Here is a 21,993-nt window from a genome sequence, read left to right on the forward strand (position 1 = left end):
CTGAACGTGTGAGAGGAAAAGGGCCTGAAAATTCAACTAATGGGGTTCAAGCTAGGTTCGCAGTGGGGGAGGGAAAATAATGTGACCTAGTGTGAAGGGTTCTGCGTCCCCATTCAAGGTGCTGTTGCTGTGTTACATCTGAATCTACAGTAGGAATTGCTGGTATGTGCTTGTTCTTCCTTATCTCATAGGCAGCAGAGGACAATCCCCTGGTCAAGAGCAGCCACGTGAAGAGAAGGGCTACTCGGATACTTACCCCAAGCGTTGCCAACTCGTCTGCCATGTGCAACAAATGTGTGAGTCAGAATGGCACACGAGCTCCTCTACCTTCTGGTGCCTAAAGGTGTCACTATAAATGATGTCCTGTTGGTGTCAAGTCAGACGTCTCAGTCTCAACAGCCTTGCCTGTGTTATCAGACCTGCCAGCAGAGACGGCTGATAAACCCTCACAAAACTCAGGGAGCTGCCAACTAAGTAAAGATTCTTGAGACTAGGTGGGCAGATGTGCAATGCTTTATCTTCCAGTCGAGAAAAAACAGCCCCGTGCCTTACTGCACTCTGCTGTTGGACACAGTATGGTATCACGTGAGTAGTCTACTTGCTCTGTCATATCAGCTAATCCACAAAATAGTATCTTTTGAGTTAGGCCCAAGCCAACAGGCTGTATTATCAACTGCCCAGCAAGGTGAGTAACGCTCTCTACCTTGTGGCCTCACAGCCCTAATGACCACTTTATGATACAACTCTTTGCGATGAATGATTTTGTCAATTGGAGACCGTGGCAGTGGGAAGCTGCCTTCCCACGGAGGCATCCTTTGGGGTTTTAGACTCATCACCTTGATGTGGCCACCATGTACATAAAAGCCCTTTTGAAAAAGCAGCTATTCGCTTGTTACTGAGCTCTTGTCAAAACTGAATGCCATTACCACACACACTTTGGGACTCTACAGCCTGACAGTCCCACTCTTGATAGGTCAACAAGGTGGGAAGCATCCAATCAGTCTCACTTGTCAAATATGAATGGTATATTCAAGAATACAACTGGTCTGACCCAGCAACATCTCAGCCTCACATGCAAATATGGCAGCAGACTCTTTGAGAGAAAGGTTATCCCCTGGCTCCTCTGCCCCAAATGAAGCCACTGGCTCTGTGGGGTCCTGGGTTCACCGAAGTTCTACTTCATGCCTGGGCCTGGTTCACTGATGTTTCGGTTGAGCTGAAACCCAATGGTGTCTGTCACCTGCTGCAGCTGTCCAATCTCAGCACAAGTATGCATAACTGAAAACCAACAAGATTGCGTGGCTCAGTGGCCAGAACCCAAAGCCCTACTCACAGCTGTGGCCAATACTTCTTCTGATAAACCTTGTCATATTTCTACTTACTCTTGAGCTATTGCCAAGATTTAATAGCCATTGTCAACAAACTATTTGGTCTGCTATTTGGAAAACCCCTTACTCTTCACCTCTCTTTGGGGCAACAAATCTGGAAACAAATCTTAGCTGTTGATCAAATCATCTGGGTCACTTAGGTAGATGCCCATCCTCTGAAAAGACCAAACAGAGTCAAGCACCTTAGAGAGACCTGCACCAGACAGACTGCCACAAACCCTACACAGCATTTGAATCCTGTCCAGCATGGCAATAAATCTGCCTTCACAGACTGAGCTCAAAGTGAAGGACTCTATTTTCCTGACGCAGAGGTTACCACAGCATGCAAGACTTGGGAGTCATACCAAGAGCTGACCAATATTTCCCTAACAATTGATTAAATCAGACCTTTGATCACCTCTCGGGGCTATCGGTGGTGCCTCATCACTGCTGACACCCATTCGGGTCACGGTGTTGCTGTTCCAGAGTGACTGGCCAACTCCAGTGACACCACCGTGGCCCTTGCAAAACATCTGTTTAATGTTTATGGTTTTATGGACCATTTGCAGCCTAACAGTGGTGTCCCTTTTTTTTTTTTTTTTTTAATCACAAAAGCTACCAGAAAAATGGACTGGGAGTAGAGGTACTCAGTGGACCTTCCACACTTCCTACCATTGAAAGGGATCATTGATCATCGGAATAGCCTTCTCAAAAACTGACTCAAAAAGATTTCTGCCTCTATCTCCCTCATCCCCTCCTGGTCCACACATCTTAGTAAGGCAGTTCAGTTACTAAATATGGCTATTTCCAGAAAGGGATTAAGAGATTATCTCCTCTTGGCTGCTTCATGGATAATTTTTAGTAAAAATATATAATAAGTAAGAATATATCAATACAACCTACATAAGATTATATACCCATATGAAAACCCAGGATTCTGCCCCGACCACTACTGGCATGACGGGTCCTTATTTAACCCAACAGCAACCCCCAGGACGTCTGGTGGTAGCCCTGCCAGAAGGGAGCCTAGAAGATTCAAATATAATTCCGGTTTAGCCACCTGTATTGTTTTGTTGGATTGTCATGATCCTAGATCAAAAGCATAATAACTACTTGGTTGACTACACAGCTCATCAAGACCTCGTACCATCCCACATGGGCAAAGGTAGAAAACACACTAGGTCGTCACACGCATTTTTAAAAGCCCTTGACCTTCTTGCACCTGAAGGTTTGGCAGCACAGAACTCCAGTAGGGGATGAGTAGAAATAAGGTGGAGCTTTAGCTACGGAAATGGGACAAACTGATTTGTACCAGTGGAAGATCAACAGTGCAGTCTGATAGTAAGGCACCTAGGAAGGAGGTACCTTAGGCCCTGAGAGGGGCAAAGGACGAAGGGATACTAATGATTATTTGTTTTTCAAAGCCACCCTGTCACCTTCCTATGAAGGAAAACACCTTAGTGTTCCTCTCTCAAACTGTTGCAAGTGCCTTAAATTTAACTGACTACTGGGTCTACCAAATCCACCAGATGCTCAAACCACAATCTGGTTGCCATTCCCCTTAGGCCTACTGAAAATTCTATCAGAAACAGCAGGGATGATGCCAGCTTCTGCCCCCAAATAACAACGATCAACATGTCCATTCCCACTGCCATCACTCAATCGTTCCATGGAGTGGACAAATACCACCCAGTCTGCGGCATGGACAAACAGGAAAAGCTGGACAAACTGCCCTCAAGCAGTCTCTCCAAAGACAAAGAAGAGACACAACTGTTGGACATGAATCGGGAACGCTAAGGTTTATAAGCCAGCAAGGAGGTCGCACGCACCATCGACCAGCGCAGCCTAACTAAACAGGTCCCACTTGGTGTCCACATCAACTGTAAATAATACTTTCCTTCCAGAGGCCCCATGTGTACCTCTAGGTCTGTACTTTTTGCATAGAACCAGATGTTAACTTCTCTCCTAAAAACAGCACGGCTTGTACTTGTATTCTAGGAGTGGTCATAATTCAACTGTTTATGAAAACATCCTCGATAGATCATTTAGCCCTTAGACAACTGCAAGGCTCTTTTCAGTATCAGGCTACCCTTGGTTACTCAGAAGGGGTTCCTGGAGGGATAACTGACTTGTTATTCACACTCACCCCATGGGTAGTTATTCAATTAGCAAAGATGGAACGTAAAAAAGAATGAAATAATGCCACTTGTAGCAACATGGATGGAAATAAAGATTACATTACTAAGTGAAGTCAGTCATAAAGAAAAAGACAAATACCATATGATATCACTTATGTGGAATTTAAAATATGACACAAATGAACTTATCTACGAAACAGAAACAGACTCACAGACAGAGAGAACAGACTTGTGGTTACCGAGGGGGAGGGGGAGGGGGGAGGGACAGATTGGGAATTTGAGATTAGGAGATGCAAACTATTACACTGATATATAGGGTGAATAAACAACAAGGTCCTACTGTATAGCACAGGGAACTATATTCAATATTCTGTGATAAACCACAACGGAAAAGAATATAAAAAAGAATACATATATGTATAACTGAATCACTTTGCTGTACACAGAAATTAACACAACATTGTAAATCAATTATACTTCAATAAATTTTTTTAAAAGAAAGAAAAGGCAGTACAAAATTTGTTTCTGACTCTAACTGAAGTAATCCATGATACCACTTCAGCCTTTGAAGGCATTAAGGTCAACATCAACCCACTGTCCATACATTGTTATGGACAATATAACTGCCTTATACTTCCTCCCTGAGGGCCAAGACACGATCTGTACAGTCACTAAAATTCTTTGTGCCTGGACTGTCTTGTTGGATTGCCGTCTTCCTAGACCAAAAGGATAACGACCACCTGGTGGAGGACACTGCTCACCAAGTTCCCCTACCAGGGCCCAGGTAGACAAAAGTGGGAGATGTATAGGGTCTTTGTAAATTTTTGAAAATGTCCTTAACCCTCTTCCATCTGAATCTTATGGAGGAAAGGTCTCAGTGCCAGTGGAAAGGTCTCAGGCTGAGTGGAAAGGTTAATTCAGGGACCTAAAAAAGAAAGCCACCTCTTTCTAAGGTGGACCCTGATGACTTACGGCATTTGTTTGGTTAGTTGAGTCTGGAACCCTGGTATGATCCAGGTTAATAATACAGGTTGGCCTCGTCTTGCTGTTTGGTGTCTTGTTGGGAGTAGCTCTATTTTTTAAGTGCTATAGGAAGCAAACTGACCAGATTAGATTCCAGCCTCAGCCAGTCAGATTAATCAGAGTGAACAGTGGAATGGTGTACTAACGGGAAAGTTGCCGGAAGCCAAGATAGTGCAGGAAGGAGGTTTGGATCTGTTGGGAGACAACTCCCCAATGGTTCTCTTGCATTTCTGCCTATCTTATGAGTGAGACACTGACTTCCCTTTTTTCCAGACTACCTTTTCAAAGGACTTTGTATAGAAAGCAACCTTTGAAAATAAAGATATTGTGTCCTTCCACAGCAAAGGGCGGGCTTGCTTACAGTCTTAAAAATAGTTATTTCCCTCTTGAGCAATGAACACGCATGCTACCTGTCCAGTACAATAACAACACTATCTCCCTTTGGAACAAAGGACAGAGATGCTTTCTGCCCTTTCTAGAAGATTCAGGTTCTCAAAGCTTAAGGTTCCTCTCCTATAAGGCAGACCACTGTGTGTACAAGCGTCATCTGCAGGACGTGGGGCTCTGCAACTCGTATAAATGCTGATGTTTTGGCTGGTGCTTCTGCTGTGAGTGTTAAACTGTCCTTTGTCTCTGATCAGAAGTCCCATGTCTTCTAAAGTATCCATGAAACCATGGAAGGCTCAGAATCTCAGCTCTTGACAATCTCTGTACGTTCACTGTCCCACAGCAATAGTATCCTCCCTAAACTACCATATTAAGAAAAATCATTAGTATAAGGGGAATAGGGCTTATTTGTTTTATTTTTAAATGATCCCCTATGATATAGTTATGTGCCTAAATTAGGAAACGATTACTAAGACACTCTCAATAAATGCAATCTTTCACCACATGTCCTTCCTGCTGAAAATCCTTTGAAATGGGTTTTCTTTCTGGTTTCATTCTGTCTTTATTCCTGCGTGGGTAAACTGGTAATGTTTCATCTTTTAAGTCAATGGTGAAGAATGTCAATAAAATGTGTCTACAAATAATACTTAGGGCTTCATGCTATCTGTTTGGATACAGTAATCATTTCAAAGCCGACAAATGTGATGGCATCTGATAAGTAATATCTCAACATTTTATATAACTTTTATCTCCTCTGTATGAAAAAAATCTTGTTATAAAATAAAAAATATAAATAAATGAGATCTTTATCTAAAATTTTTGTTTTTTAATACTATAATACATAATCTTTGTGCAAACTCAAATATTATAAAACTGCATTACTTCAAAGACTAAAGACACCCATTTATTCAAAATTCTCACAAAGCAGCTATCATTAGTAGTTTCCTATTCAAATACTAGTATAAATGTATATTTAACAGAAATGCAATAGTCTATACGTTGTTTTCGCTTCATTTACCCTGGACCCACTGACATATCAGTACACATAGACATCTCAATCTTTAACATCTGCAGAGGTGCACAGCATCCCACTACTTGGATATACAGAAATTTCTTATCTAAGTCCTTACTGATGGTGTTTAAGGTTGTTTCTACCTGGTTAGCCAACAAAAACAATGCTGCAGTGATTATTCTTGTATTTACTACAGCCTTCTGTACTTCTAAGAGTATTTCTACTGGATAAATACCCACCCTGAATGACACGGTTTGCACTACTGTTAGGTTAATATGGCCCCTTTATTTATAAATACACAGAAACACCAGGTTAAAATTCTGCTCTCACCTTTGTTGCCAAGGATTTGAGTTTTCCCAGTAGCGACTGTTTATTGGAATATACAACTTCCTCTTCATTATCTTCTCCTTCCATGATAGCACAGCTGTCTGCAGCTGGGAGTTCACACTCTTTTGAGTTTGTCGTCATTACTAATTTGGAATACTTGTACTCCAGTCTAAGTAGCGGCAAATAAATAAATAGATAAAGTGGCTGTTTAATATAAATTAATACTTCTTTGGGGTGGTCATACACCAGCTAATTAAATCGTCGTGGAGTACAGCTGCTCCACCAACATATTCCCTTCACCCATAGCCATAACACTATGTGTTCTCATTAATCTACCGTCTACACACCAATCGTTTCCAGAATGTCAGAGAATCAGTGCAATGCAGTTAACGCTATCATACTTATTTTACAGTGATTCAAGCGTCCAATTATGAAAACCCTTTGAAAAACAAAGAGAAGATTAGAGGTCTGAACGCATTTTTTTCATTTATAAATATTTGGGAACTAATTTACTATGCAGTTTTCCGAAGTTTAGTTCGTAGGGTGAGAATATTACATAGGCAAGTGATTTGGTCTTTACTATTTCTATCACTCATTCCTTTCTACTCCCCACCCCACATATTACAACTGTGCCTAGATAATACAGTAGAGAGCTTTCACAGCCCAACTGACATGTAAATCATTTTAAAAGAGCCAAATCATATAATGTATCAATATACAATTGGAAGTTACACTCAATACTCAACTCCAGATTCTGAAAGTCCTGGAGTATACACTTAGTCTGTTTCTTTGCAAATATCTGCCCACAAGAAATTGAAAGAGAAAAGATGAGGCAAGAAGGCAGCATGATGTCATGAAAAGAAAAACAGACAGAGAAAATCTGCCTTCCTTTCTGAGCTCTGCTCCCATCTACCTGAGTAGCCAGGATCCTCTGTTCCTTGTTTTATAAAAACAACGGATCTAATTCAATTACCTCTAATGTTCTCTGATCTCTGTTATCAGAACAACAGTCATTTCCATTTGCTTTCTTAAAGGCCTTTCCTATAACTCCTTCACTACGAGAAATTTCTTGTGTCTCTGAGAGAAACTGTTGGATATAATGATTAACTCTAAAATATTCACAACAAAAGAGATTTCTCAGTTCTTATACAGAGGTTACTTACTTCTGATTCTTTTTCCAGAAGTAGCAAGTTAGAGCCACCAGCAAAACAGCTGTAAAAGCTCCCACACCTGCTCCCACTTTTAGCCAAAAGTCAACTGTTTCGCAGGTTGACAACTTTTTCTCAGGCAAAGAAATGCCTTTAATGCACCACTTAGGTTCATTCCACACGTATAAGGTTTCCTTTGAAAAAATGACATAAGAAATGAGATTTAGAAGGCGAAGGGTTTTGCTAACTGTTATTCACAGTAGGCAGAGAGGATTATTCGGCTTTCATCTAACCGAAGCTCCAAAAAGAGAGGAAAGGGATACAGAAGAGACAGAATAAGGCAATGATGAATGAAAATGTAACAAGACCATGAATTGTCAGATCAGAAGGCTTGCTTCATGCTGAGGAGGTTGAATAAAAATGACTCCATCTGGATATATCATTTGAGCTATTTTCTTCAAATTTCTGATGAGTCCTGACTTCTTAAATCATGTTTTTAAATGAAAGCTTAGATTGTTTCATATAACTGACTGGAACGGGTTTCACCCACTCATCACGTAGGTCCATTTCCCCAAAAAGCCTCTCCGCTGAGTGGAAGAGCAGACCCCGGACCCAGGACATGTAAATGCAGCATGACCGGCAGGCTTTGGTGTGGGGCAGGCACACAGACCGCACGCCCCGCTTCCCCTGGCCAAAATAAGGAGGGTGTTATTCTGGGTCATCACTACCCACATGAGGGACTTACTCTCGTCCTCCCAAAGCAGATGACTCAATTTTGTTAGGGCAATGTTCTCAAACTGCTCCCTGCAGTCAACTAGTAAATAGTAAAATCAATATACTGGGTCTCAACCAGCAATTTTTTTTTAAATAAACAAATAAGACAGATTAGAAACAAAAATCAGAGTATAGTGCACGGTTCCTTATGTATTTCAACATACACAAGGACAGGTAGCAATCTGCGCGATGATTATATCCAGTGACATTAAATGACACAAGGCATTACATTTTCTGCTCACTGTGCCTCCCGAAATTTTCCGGTGAATGACAGTCATTTATCAACACCCTAACAGAAGCCTAACACCATAATGTTTAATGTCACACACATGCACACACTTTTACAGTTGGTCCTGAAGTGAACAGTGTACAGGAGATTCCCATTTACTCCGAGGAAGAATTTCAACCAAGTTTTGGATAAGAACTTTTTAGAAAGGACATTAGTGATTGAAAAAAATTTTAGTGTAACGTTTTCATGAAACTTAGTGTGAATAAATTATTTTTTAAATGGCTCACATGATTTTTATAAGAAAGGTGAGGAATGAGGACATCTGAAGGGCATTCCAACAAGAAACTAGACTATGAAAGGGTTTATGTGGTTGTATCACATACGCCACACCCAATGCAAATGGCAAGCTGTAATGCCCAAGGAAAAACAAACCATTAAAACTTCATCATTAAAAAGATACATACTTATAAACCCAGAATTTTCTAATTTCCATAAGCTCCTCAAATTGTTAAAGAAAAAAATAAATCAAGCTGTTGGCAGAATTTCTCAGTCATTCTATAACTTAGCCATTCTATGAATTTCTTAGTCGTTCTATTAATTAGGAAGCTTTATCCCTTCATTACGCCATGGCTTTAGCCAACAAGAAAATGGCTGACACCGCAGCTGAAAACTTTATTCTTCCAGCATGTAGGGATATTTTGCGAACAGGGTGAGATCAATTTGTTGATAAATTTTAAAACTTACCTCTCAGTGATAACACAGTATCTCTTCAAATCGCTACTACCGTATAACATTTAGAAGTAATGCTTAGTACGTACTTAGAACCTGGTATAGATTTTTGAGATCCATTTTGATAAGAGCTTTTATCACAAGTCATGTAGCTCTTTTAGTGTATACCAGCTGTATGTGGAGGACTTGTAGGGTGTAAATTTAACTTCACGTGCTTCTGGATTATATGTCTTTACAGAATTGGAAAAGCAGACTCTCAGTCAATATAAAGTGCAAAACTGTAAAGAATGAAGCAGGCAATGGGATGGAAATGCAGAATTATTAAAGCAATTAAAAGATACTCTTCACAATATTTTGCAATCATTGTTTTTTCCTATCTTGAGGCTTTGGCATCCAAAGAAATCCACCCTTGTTCACCGACATACTGGAAAATGCAGTGAAAGTTGTCATTCGTATTGAAAGCTCACCAAAGAGCAGACTTTTCGAAATATATTATTCAGAGATTGGAGATGAACATACCCACTTACTGCAGCAAACCCATTTGTTCGTTCTTGCAATGGAATACCCTAAGGAAGGACATTTCATATTGTACTAGTTGAAGCTCGATCTCATTTGGCAAATACTTTCAAAATTGACATCTAAGTATTAACAGAAGGGCATATTTAACTGATTTTGGTATTTCTCAAAGTAGATTTGGAACTATGGGTGGGGTATGGGGGGAATTACATACCTCAACATGTCAAACACAACAAAGTGTTCCAAAAGGTATTATTCTTAAGGCAAAAACAGACATTTAAAAAGCATCACCTCGCAACTAACTGTTCCTAACATTCTTATAAGATGTTGAACTGAGGTTTTTCAATGAAGACAGTTTGAATGAGATAAAACTAGAGAAATTGTTGCCACCCCACTGTCTTAAACTTTTAATCACTACCTTCCAGAAGAGAAGTATTAACGAACGTTTGGATAGAAGGTCATTTAGCTTTTCAAAACTCCTGAGTTAAACTTGGTGGCCAAAGAAGGGAATGCACCTTTTATTTTTGATTTACTCTTTAAAAAAAAGGATTATAAGATAGTAAGTTTAGCATAATTTTAGAGAAAAGATAAAGATTAATTTCCACTGTAAAGCATAAAAAAATGTATCAGTATTATTAGGAGGATTAAAAGGAAACCATTTTTTTTGTGAGGCTGGAATTTTTATCCTTGACCCACTTAAAACTGTTGAAAAGAACCTGGCTCAACCGTGCCCTCGATGTGTGAGTAGCGTTGTATCTGTGGGCTCTGAGCCAGAATGAGCTATCTACAGGTAAGCACACTTAACTGAATTAAACATTTCCTAATTTTCTGATTAGTTTGTCTATTTGGAGACTTCTCTGTTTTGTATTAAAGTATTAATAAAAACATTTTATATTGTTATGCCTATACTTTATCATAAAATATGAAAATAAGTATTGTTCCATAAAACAATTTTATTTTTAGGCATATCTCTATGTGTCTGAGTTTGTGTTTGTGTACTAGGCTTCATGTACAATGTCTTTCCTACTACAGGTTCACTGTCATTCAAGTATGAAAAATACCAATGTAGAGAATAGTTCTCAATGTTTTTTTTTTTATTCTTAAAGGTGGACACTACTGCTTCCAAATACGCTGAATGTATGGCTTTGGGTGGGGACATTCAGATTTTTTCTCCCTCTTCAACCCTCCAACCTGCCAACTACTAGCTCCTTAAGACTTTCCTGGAAAGAACAGCTCCCTTGTTCGGTCCCCTTACCCAGTGAGCACCCTCGCATCATTCCATGCTGACCCGAAAGTCAGTCCTATCCCGTCTACCTTCTAGATCTCAGAAATCCCATTGGAATCTCTGATCCTCTGATGCCCATTCTCCAGTAGGGTCCCCACCACTGGTACTGATTTATCCTCTCATCTGTGCTTCTTCAATGTCATTTCAATGGAATCTGGAGAGAGTGAAGTGGTAAGTCATCTTCAAAGAGGTAAAGCTTGGGTTTTTCTATGGTACTAGTCAAAGCTGGTGCAGGGAAGTGGGTACTCTTAAACACTATTAGTAGAAAAGCAAATTGATGCAACCAAAGCAATTTAGTAACACGTATCAAGAACCTTAAAAATGTCCCATCTCCTCGAACCCAGTGAATCCCTTTCCAGTAATAAACTCTAGGGAAACAATCAAATGTCTAACAAAGATGTCCATTACAGACGTGTTTACAAAAAGATGGTTTTCAATTTTTTCTTAAATGTCCAACAGGGGAATTATTAAAGCCCAAATTGCATATGTAATAGCACATTTGTCAATAACTAAAAGTCATGTTTTTTAAAAAAAATTTAGTGACAAGGGAAGTGTATTAAAGGCATAATGGAAACAAAAAAATACGGAGAAGAGAATCCCAACTTTACTTTAAAAAACAAGTAAGCAAACGAAGGACTGCAGAGAAAATATAGAGTAGGATCTTGATTTACATATATGTGGGAGGGGTGCACGTGAGATTCACTCTTTATGTATGCTTCTTGTGGAGAGTCAGTTATATCATCCTCATCTTAATTATACCTATAACTGCATTATATAAACCATATTTGGGTTTAATTATATCATTTCCTTATACTCTGGGTAAATATCCATAGTCTAGAGCTCCCTTGCTAGAATTCATTTTCCCCAATTCCAGTACACATCTTCAGCTACCTCAACATATGGGAGTCTAGGTATCAAACTTGATTTTAAATACATATTAATATCTCATTAAGTTAACTATAAGCTTCTGCCATGTTACTGAATCTCAGTTTCTATGGTGGAAGCAATGCTGGACTAAACAATTATATTTTCAATGACACAGTTCTGCTTAGATAGTTTTGCCTCTTACCTGAAATCCCCTCTTACAGGCACCCTCAATCTCATGGAAGTCATGCTCTGTGCACAGAGGGCAAGCTTCAGCACTCTCCCACAGGAAATAGAATGTACATCCATCACAGGTACCTGCTGGACACTTGCTGAAATAAAACATGAAAAACAACAAAACCAACAGCTTTTGTAACACCTTCAATTGAGTCCAATCAACATTTGAATGCATGCTGCAAACATACTGGGAAGCAATGCATGGATGCTGAGGAAACACCTGAAAAATAATCTAAAGGAGACAAAAACCACAACAAAATACCACTTTGCACCTACCAAGATGGTGAGAATCAAAACAACAGATATTAACAAGTGTTGTGAGGATGTGGGGAAACTGGAACCTTCACACACTGCTGATGGGAATATAAGATGGTGCAGCATTGGAGGAATCTGGCAGTTCCACACCAATTAAACACAATTACCATACGATCCAGCAATTCCACTCCTAGGTAAATATCCAAGAGAAATGAAAATACTATGTCCATACCAAAAAAATTGTATATGAATGTTCATAACAGCATTATTCATAATATCCAAAAGGTGGAAACAACCCAAATGTCCACCAGCAGACGAATGGATGAACAAAATGTGGTATATCCATACGATGAAATATTACTGAGCCATGAAAAGGAATGCAGTACTGATACATGCCCCAACTTGGATGAACTTCAAAAATATTATGCTTAGTGACTGAAGCCAACCAAAAGTTCCACATATTGTATGATGTTATTCAGATGAAAGTCCATAACAGGGAACTCGATTTCAACATTTGAAAGTAGGTTAGTGGTTGCTCAGGATCAGGAAAGGGACTAAGATTTAGAGAGGTAATAGCTAAAGGGTATGGGATTTCTTTGTGAAGTGATGAAAAATTTCTAGAATCGGCTATGGTGATGCTTGCACATATCTGAATATACAATAACCACTGAACAGTACGCTTTAAATGAGTGAATTTTAATGGTCTGTGAATTATATCTCTATAAAGCTGGGGGGGTTTTAATTTAAAGAAACAGGTACAGATAATGACCCAAAAAAAAAAAAAAAAAGCTGCCGGAAAGTTTCTTGGTGAATCCTTACTGATTGAAGCAAGAAACTATTTGGAAAGATTCTAATGGGAATGACTATTTTGTTCATGAATCCATTAAAACCAGGGGAATACTGTTGCCTTAGTCTGCCTACTGCACTTCCCTTAGGTCAAGCTGTGTAAATACAGGGCATTGCCCTGAAAACCTCCTTCAGACCTCAGCTGGTGCAGAGTATAGGTGTCCTGAAACAACTAATAGCAAAATGATAGACACACAATAATAGAGAGAATCCAAAAAACATCCCTTTTTAAAAAGTTTTCATTTCAAATGCCTTTCTGATGATACAGTACCCAAACCTTTAATTTTCAGTCTACCAGAAAGGTAAAATTTCATACTATCAGTTAACTAAATATATTCTAAGGTACCCTAATATGAACACTGAAACAAATTTACATGCCTGAAAATTTATGCATTTTTACATGTCTATCTTTCTGAAGTGTCCGTGTACCACAGACGAAGTGGACATGGGTGGGAGGTAAACAAAAGCAATGCTCTGTACGACATACTTCAGAAACAGAGACCCAGATTGTCAAAACTAAGAACAATGGTGAAGAGCAGCTCTTCTGAAAAATGACTTGACTCTCTTAACTGCCTTAATTTCTCTGTTTGTAAAAAGAGAGTAATAAATATATTCAGACTAAGAAGCAAAGAGAGATTTTTTTAAAAGGAAAGTACAATAGATGAAAACCATGCCACTTAAAAAGTTATTCCCACCCTCTACCTTCCAGATCAGTAAAAGCAACTCAAAATTGCTCTTTTGAAAAAGATTGTGTAATCAATGAGAAAAATTCTTCAAGAATGCCTTATTTGCATAGCAATGCTTTGCAACTTTCAAAATAATCACACTTTACTGATCATTTAGCAAAAATTACCAATAGGCTTTCCTGTTCAAGTCTTTCCTCCCTGAATTATTTTCTATTTTATTTTTCCAACACAGAAAAACTTTAAAAGGAGAAAAAACTATTTATATTGGGAAGAGGAAAGAGTAAGTATGCTAAAGGTTGAGAAAAAAGAACTCAACCAATGAAAAAAAGGAGAAAATTAATCAAACTGGCAAAAAGCTCTACAGAGAAGACTTGGGTTACGATTCTAACTGGACTTTCAAATGATTCTGTGTTTTTCCATAAGTGATCCAACCTCCCTCCCCACCGTATCACTTTTATAATTTGTCAAAAGCAGAATGTCTGCTATACTGCATTCATAGGGTGGTTATAAAGGATAAAATGAGAGAACAATTTGGTAAAGTTTAAAGCGCTGCAAAATATAAAAGACCATTAACAATGCACATCACTTTCTAAAGAACTGGTAGAGCCAAAGAAACAAACAAACAAACAAAAATCAAGATGTTGATATAATTTATAAAGCTGCCATTAGATGTCAAAATACTACAATGATTCAGTGCCTTTCCTTGGCAGACTTCACTTCTTAAAAGAAACTCTTAGGTTAAAAGCAGTTTAGTTTAGAATCAATTCTTTAATTCTTTTAACTCAATCAATCATTTAAAATGTGGAATATCCACATTTGACTCTTTGTTATAAACCTAATTGTCACTGTTTGAATCAGGCCTTCCCTGGGAAGTAACAAGAAAGTATGAAGCAGTAATCATTTCAATAGTGCTTACATATATAAACGAAAACAGAAAAAAAGATAAAAGAAAAAAAGTAGTAAGATAGATAAATCTTTTATTGCCAGATATGTGAAATACCTTTCCCCTTGCTGACCTGTGTCACCACCATCTTTTCCTCCCAACCAGCTTTTTACAGGTGTCGCTAATTGTGCTTCTACATAACTTTTGCTCTACGTGACCACCACAGAAACCAATGAGTACACGTTCAAAGAAACGAGACAAAGTTTGTACAGTCTGGCATCCTCTGGCACAGGCAATGCTCTCTGACCTCCTGGTGACTCCTTTTGGCTTTGGAATCTCAGGAAGCTCAGCCTTTCTCTGCCAAGGATGCCTTGTCATTGGCAGAAACCCTTCTTGTGTAGGGTCCATAAGACACCATTGCACCTTGCTCTAATTTTGTTTGCCCTAAGGCTGAAGAGCATCAATCACTTATGACAGAGTTTGAACACAAGATATTTTGACCTAGAAGTCTTAGATCTATAAAATTTTACCAGTCTCCTGCAAAAATCTCCCTTTCTACAGGTTCTACCCTTGGTTAACTCGCAAAAGCCAGCATCTGATGAAGACATGGACAAATTATATTTACTGACACTACCTAGTCCCTTATTTTTAAAAATTTTTTAAAACAGTTTTATTGAGATATAGTTCAAATAGCATACAATTCACGATATAAAAGTGTACAATTCAATGGATTTTAATATATTCACAATATGTGCAACCATCACAGTCCATTTTTAAATATTTTCAAAATGAAAATTCTTTATCCATTCATTTGTCGATGGATATTTAGGTTGGATAGCATACTTGGCTACTGTAAAGAATACTGCCATAAAACATTAGGGTGTAGGTACCTTTTTGAATTAGTATTTTTATTTTCTTCGGATATATATCCAGGAGTGGAACTGCTGGATCATATGGTAATTCTATGCTTAGTTTCTTGAAGAACCTCCATAATGTTCTCCACAGTGGCTGCATCCATTTACATTCCCACCAACAGCATACCAGGGTTTCCTCTTCTCCATTCTTGCCAACATTTATTCGTGATTTTGTTAATGATAGCCACTCTGACTGGTGTGAGGTGATATCTCATTGTAGTTTTGATTTGCATTTCTCAAATAGTTAGCCATGTTGGGCATTTTCCCTGTGCCTGTTGGCCATCTGTATGACTTCTTTGGAAAAAAATGTCTATACGGGTCTTCTGTCAAGTTTTAAATTAGTTTTTTTCTTATATTGAGTTATATGAGCTGTTCATATATTTGGGGGGTTAAGCCCTTATCAGGCGTATCACTTGCAAATATTTTCTCCCAGTTAGCAGCCTACCTTTTCATTTTGCTGATGGTTTCCTTGGCTGTGTCAGGCCCCAGGGCTGGGGTGTTCACTAAGTGGCTCAAACGGCTCACTCCTCAGGGAGGATCTCCAAGCCTGTGATGTCTCCCTCCTCTTCTGTGTCCCCTCCTAGGGGCACAGGTCCCGACCTGATCGCTTCTCTTCCCTTCCTACTCGACTCCATGTGAATCTTTCTTTACAGTCCTGGTCATAGATGACCCCTCCTGCCAGTCTCCAGTTTGTTTTCGGCGAGAACTGCCCCATATGTAGATGGGTTTTTTTGTTTTGTTTTTTTGCGGTATGCAGGCCTCTCACCGTTGTGGCCTCTCCCGTTGCGGAGCACAGGCTCCGGACGCGCAGGCTCAGCGGCCATGGCTCACGGGCCCAGCCGCTCCACGGCATGTGGGATCTTCCCGGACAGGGGCACAAACCCGTGTCCCCTGCATCGGCGGGCGGACTCTCAACCACTGTGCCACCAGGGAAGCCCTATCCTCTGGCTTTTAATAACTTAAAATGGATAGACAACTGTTTTGGCCTTAACAGTCCTTCCCCAAATACCAACAAAAACACTAGCATCCAATAGATCCAGCGACTTCGATAGAGAGACTCTAAATCAGAGCCTGTGAAGAAACCCCTGGTGTGCTCGACCTCTGAACACTATCAGGACAGAAGTGTGAAGCACCCCTTTTGTGAGAGACAATCTCCTCAGAAGCTACACGTATAATGAAAATGAATTTGGATTTTGAAGGAGGCTTTCACAAAACGATTTTGGATTTATTTATCAACTACCCAAGCAATTAAATATGGTCCTAAGTTGTAAAAAAGAGAGGAGGAAGATTTTCCTCTAACTCAGAACATTAATAAAGACGACCCTGTTTGAGGAAAGATGAGTCATTAAAAAGAAGGTACCAATCACTGGCAGATCAGTTGAGCTGTCCCCCGGATAAATGTGCTACTTGCCTCTGTTAAATGTGCTTCTTTGCAAATCTCTGCCTATAAGGGAGAGGGGGAAATGACAAGATGAAAGCACGATGGCACGAAAAGAACAACAGACACAGTCAAGAAATCATTCCATCTTGACTGCGCCACTCTATAGCTATGGGTCCTCGGTGTTTCCTACTGTATCAAGTAAATGGGTTTGATTGAAGGATCTCTAATGGGCTATGACATCCTCCATTACCAGAGTAAACATGGTTCCCTCTACCTGTTTTCGAATAAGGCTTTTTAAAAATTTTTTCAAACCTTTATAAAACTTTGCTGTTAAAACTAACAGCAATTTCTCATGTTTTTGAAAGAGCACTTCGGACACGTGCTTAGGTCTAAATTTTTCCTAATGGAAGGAGAATCCTGGATTCCTCTGACCATGCAGGATCATGATTAGGGGTTTGGAAAGCCTTTCAGGCAGAAGCTGGAGAGGCATCTATTTACGGATATTAGTGGTCGATCGTGTTCACAATTTATTCTTTGGCCAAAGTACAAACTGCGGTAGATAATCTCAAAAGTCCACTCCGACTCTGATTTCATCTGCCACAGACATCACGCTGTTAAGTTTAATTGAAAACGTCTCACACCCTCCAGATACTTTGTGGAATTAGAAACCAACTGCATTTGCCAGACCAAACAGACAGGCTGTTGTTTCCAACTGCTGTTTAGTAGGCGGTCCAGAATATTTGCCGCTCCTTCTGCACTGCATGCGAGATGCACGGAGAACACAGTTCCCCTTTTCTCCTGCCCCTTTCACTTTCTGTAAAGACATTCTCATTGATATTTTCCCTGGTCACCAAGACACAGAGCCCCGGCCAACAGTACTACTGCCAAAGTCGCCTTTGCCTGGTTTGCCAAGATTCTTGACCAAGAGAGAATTCCAGGGGATGGCATCCCTTCCCAACTGCCAAGGACTCCCTATAGTGACTTCCTGGTCAGCATATGAGACTTCTGCAAGGCAAGTGCCTGTTTAGCACCTCTCTTTCTCTCCTGGAGAACTTAAAGCTCAGATGAGAAAAATGCAAATTAAGTCCTCTTCAAAAGTAACCTAAGTAAATTTGGCTCTGTTAACATTTCTGTTAGTAGGAAATCTTTATTCAGCCCTACAGCTTAAAGAAAAAAAAAAAAAAATTCTAATTATTTCCGGACAAGCTGCTGTTTCTCATGTCCTGATCCTGGTCCCAGAGCTCCCCCTTGTGCCCTGATGGAAATCGATTCAAGAAAGAATGAAAAAAGTGAGAGAGAGGCATGGACATATATACACTACCAAATGTAAAATAGCTAGCTAGTGGGAAGCAGCCGCATAGCACAGGGAGATCAGCTCAGTGCTTTGTGACCACCTAGAGGGGTGGGATAGGGACGGTGGGAGGGAGATGCAAGAGGGAGGAGACATGGGGATATATGTATATGTATAGCTGATTCACTCTGTTATACAGCAGAAACTAACACACCATTGGAAAGCAATTACACTCCAATAAAGATGTTTGAAAAAAAAAAAAGAAAGAACGAAAGGCCAGCACATTTAGGTTGTGGGGTTAAAAGCATTCCCTAGAGATGTGGTCCTCAGACTTCAGTGTGCGTCATAATTATAAACAGAGCTTCATCAAAATATGGGTGAAGGCATCCACCCTGTAGACCACGACCTTTTAATTTAGCTTTTCAGAAAACTAAAATGCAAAACAACATGTGAGAATCCATGTCAGAAAACAAAAAAGTCAAATCTCCAAAATGGGGGTTAAGACCAATGGTTCTCAAATTTTAATATGTATCAGAATTGTCTTGTGTTTTTATAAATATTCCTGTTCCAAACACTCGGAAATTCTTTAGGTTTCAGGAAGGCCTAGAAATCAGTTTTAAAATAGACACCCCACTCTGATGCTTTTGCAAAAATGTTCCTATAAAAGGGTTTCATCTTCAAGGAATTCAAGGAAAAGACTCTGACAAGTACAGGTTTCTGGTAACTGACAATACTGCTGAACTGAATAAGCATTTTCAGAACTCCAACGGAAAACTGATAAATTCGTAAAAGTGCTAACAAAGGATCAAGACGAAAAACAATTAATTACACGGGACTGAGCGAACTGATGAGGATGATTACAATTTTTGCGACTTTCTGTTTGAACAAAAAAAAATGTGAGCTAAAGTATTAAAATGATCGATTGCTTTAAATAAATAAATAAATAAGAATAAATTTTAAAATTAAAAAAAAAGATAGACACCCCAAGGTATTCTGCTGCATATGATCTTGGGAAACCCTTGCAAAGACAGTCAAGTAGAAAACACTGCCTGAGGTCAAAGGAGGAACTTAACTTTTCCTCTCCTCACAGGGAAAAAAATTAGTTTCTAGATGCCATCATTTAACATCATGAGACTATTACTTCCTTATTACGTCAAAACATCAGAGTCCACCCTGGGAGAGTTAGAGTGATACATTTTCTAAAGGACAGAGTTAGTCTTCAGTAACATTATCTGCTTAAGTCATAGAGGCTCCTGGAGGAGGCTTCAGAAGTCACCCAGGTGGACTCCAGAGAAGTGAGTTGCTAGGTCCGAGAAAGGACCTCAGAAGTGCTATAGTAAATAAAACAAACCTCTGAACTTGAAGTCATATGGTGGGATATCAGAGGATAGTGAAAGAATCTCTGGATACACCTTCTCATAAAGAAAGTGTGCTTAAAAAAAAAAAAAAAAAAAAAAAAAAAGAAAGTGCGCTTGCTGCCTCAACTCCAGCGTGAACACTGGCACAGGGATCCTCCACCACAAGATGCCCTTGAGCACCAGGCTCCCTCTGTTTCTTTCACTGATGTCCGTTACCTTTTATTATGTATTGCGCTCATCACATTCTTCTCTCACCTTGAAAAGGTGAGGAGAAAAATTAATACATACATCTACGAGAACCAGAGTAACAGTGTTGGTAAGGGGTGAATGCTAGTATGCCTTTATGCATAGAAATGAGCCCAAAATACTACGTTATCACTGTAATTATTTTTAAGATGTCCAAGTAACTGGAGCAACGCTTAGACCACTGATTTCCAATCCTGATGTAACATACGCAGGACAGCTTAAAATCTCACAGAAGGTTACGGTGAAACTATCAAAAACAAAATTAAGTCAATCATTTTTTTTAAGATAAATTTTTGCTAGCTTGATGGAGAAAAATGTGCAAATCAAATTATAATCCAAAGGTACCTTAACCCTAAAGAGATTAGAAATAATCTACATACTAAACAATGAATAACCATAAAAAATAAAAATCAGGAGACATTTAAGCTTCACTCAGGCCATGAAAACAGTCTTTAAGTTTACAGTTTTGAGTCCATGAAACTGCTTCTTTTCTCCTACTGGTCCCACCCTAAGTGGCTGTATTAATCAGACCTAGACTGTGGACAGCTGTTACCTCGATGCCGATCAGTTGAATGAACTGTGTTCCGTACTGTAAAGGTCAGACTCTACCTTGGTGATTTCGCCACCAGTGATCAGAAAACTGAAGAGGTGGAAATGCATCTAACCTGACCCTCACCCCCTCATAGAGAAAGAAACTATGGCGCACAGGTTAGACTGCTTAATCTAAAATCTAGATTCTAGATCACCCAGATGGTCCCTTGCTGGGGAAGAATTGTAATCCAGGGAAGTTCCTAATCCAGCTCTCAAGAAAGTAGAGGCTAGACAGTTAAGACTCAATCCAAGGATACAAACAATATAGTTATATATTACTTAAATAATTTTCAAGACATTTAGACACTCAGGCCAACCAGACGAGAATACGTCATTGAGGAGACTGGGAAGTGCTGAGATTGGCAAGGGCCTATACCTCTCTACAGGCACCCAGCACGTCTGTACAACAAAAATCTACAGATTCTTTGTTCCCTTTCTGCTTTATATCCATAGAGAACGTGTCTTAAAATAGTAAGATTCTGGAGAGTTTTTCTTCCTAATAAATACAAATATGGAAGAATCATATAGAAATAAGACTACCTGGGTACTGAAATGGTTCCAGCTCCCGGTTTAGCAGGATTACACCTCATTTTCACAGCAGTTGATCGGCCTTTAACACAAGAGGTTGTAGTTGTAGAAGACCTATTGGAAGAGAAATGCTATTTCACAAAACATATATGACACACATTTCAAAGACAAAAATATCCTGTGTGTAATTGCTCCTATGCTCTTTGAATGAACGAAAAAATGTATCAAAGTTCGCTAATTTAGAATTTTAATACATATTGAGTTCATTTACTGGCACTGCCTATGAAAAGCTGACTGCTCCCCAGGTAAAGTCATACGCTATCATCAAAGGATTTAAAGCTATTGTAATTATAATCAAAATTAGAAGCAAAAGAATTTTTTAAGAGATTAGAGGTCATAGCGACTTAGGCTGATGTTGTGATGTGTGAATTACAATTACTGCCTAGACAATGAAGTAGAGTCTCTTTATTGCCTAATTTAGAAGATTATATATATGAGAAAAATGACATAATGCTTTCTACATATTCCCCGTTTCCTATTTTTTACTAAGTCTTTCACTTACGAACCAATTACTGACTATCTATTACGTGTAAGCTACCATGCAGGGCACCCTGAAGTGATGTCCTTATGATTAAGAAAACAGTCAAGAGAAGCAGCATGTCCACTCACTTATAAAAGAAATGCACATCTGGTATTTGGCTTGGTGAAACTGGGAACATATCTTCTTTTATATTAATATTTTGCAATGTAGTTTCAACAGTCACTCCTAGACAAGAATAAAAAAGAAACTATTAAGCAATATGGGAAAATTAGGCTTATTTAGTCTCTGTATATCTAAATAGAAAATAGCTTTACTTTGATGCTGTCATTTTACCAGAAATATCCTCTTAAATTAATGCATTCTTGGTAAGAAGAATAAACGTTACAAAGTTTCCAGAAGAGAAAATAAAAGATTCTACTCCCTAGTTCTGCAATTTT

At 39.1% G+C, this 21,993-nt stretch overlaps 1 protein-coding gene across 1 annotated transcript in view; it reads right to left on the minus strand.

The window, feature by feature from the left end:
- ELAPOR2 (endosome-lysosome associated apoptosis and autophagy regulator family member 2) overlaps positions 1-21,993 on the minus strand; it is a 186,889-nt gene that overhangs the window by 7,196 nt on the left and 157,700 nt on the right. Inside the window, exons 17-21 of the mRNA XM_065883844.1 lie at positions 21,685-21,781; positions 21,028-21,129; positions 12,005-12,131; positions 7,418-7,596; positions 6,258-6,423 (exon numbers count right to left, since the gene is read on the minus strand). Coding sequence (XP_065739916.1) covers positions 6,258-6,423; positions 7,418-7,596; positions 12,005-12,131; positions 21,028-21,129; positions 21,685-21,781 — 671 coding nt within the window. The remainder of the gene's footprint in view (positions 1-6,257; positions 6,424-7,417; positions 7,597-12,004; positions 12,132-21,027; positions 21,130-21,684; positions 21,782-21,993) is intronic.

This window comes from Phocoena phocoena, chromosome 9 (assembly GCF_963924675.1).
Source record: "Phocoena phocoena chromosome 9, mPhoPho1.1, whole genome shotgun sequence".
NCBI classification, from domain to species: Eukaryota; Metazoa; Chordata; class Mammalia; order Artiodactyla; family Phocoenidae; genus Phocoena; species Phocoena phocoena.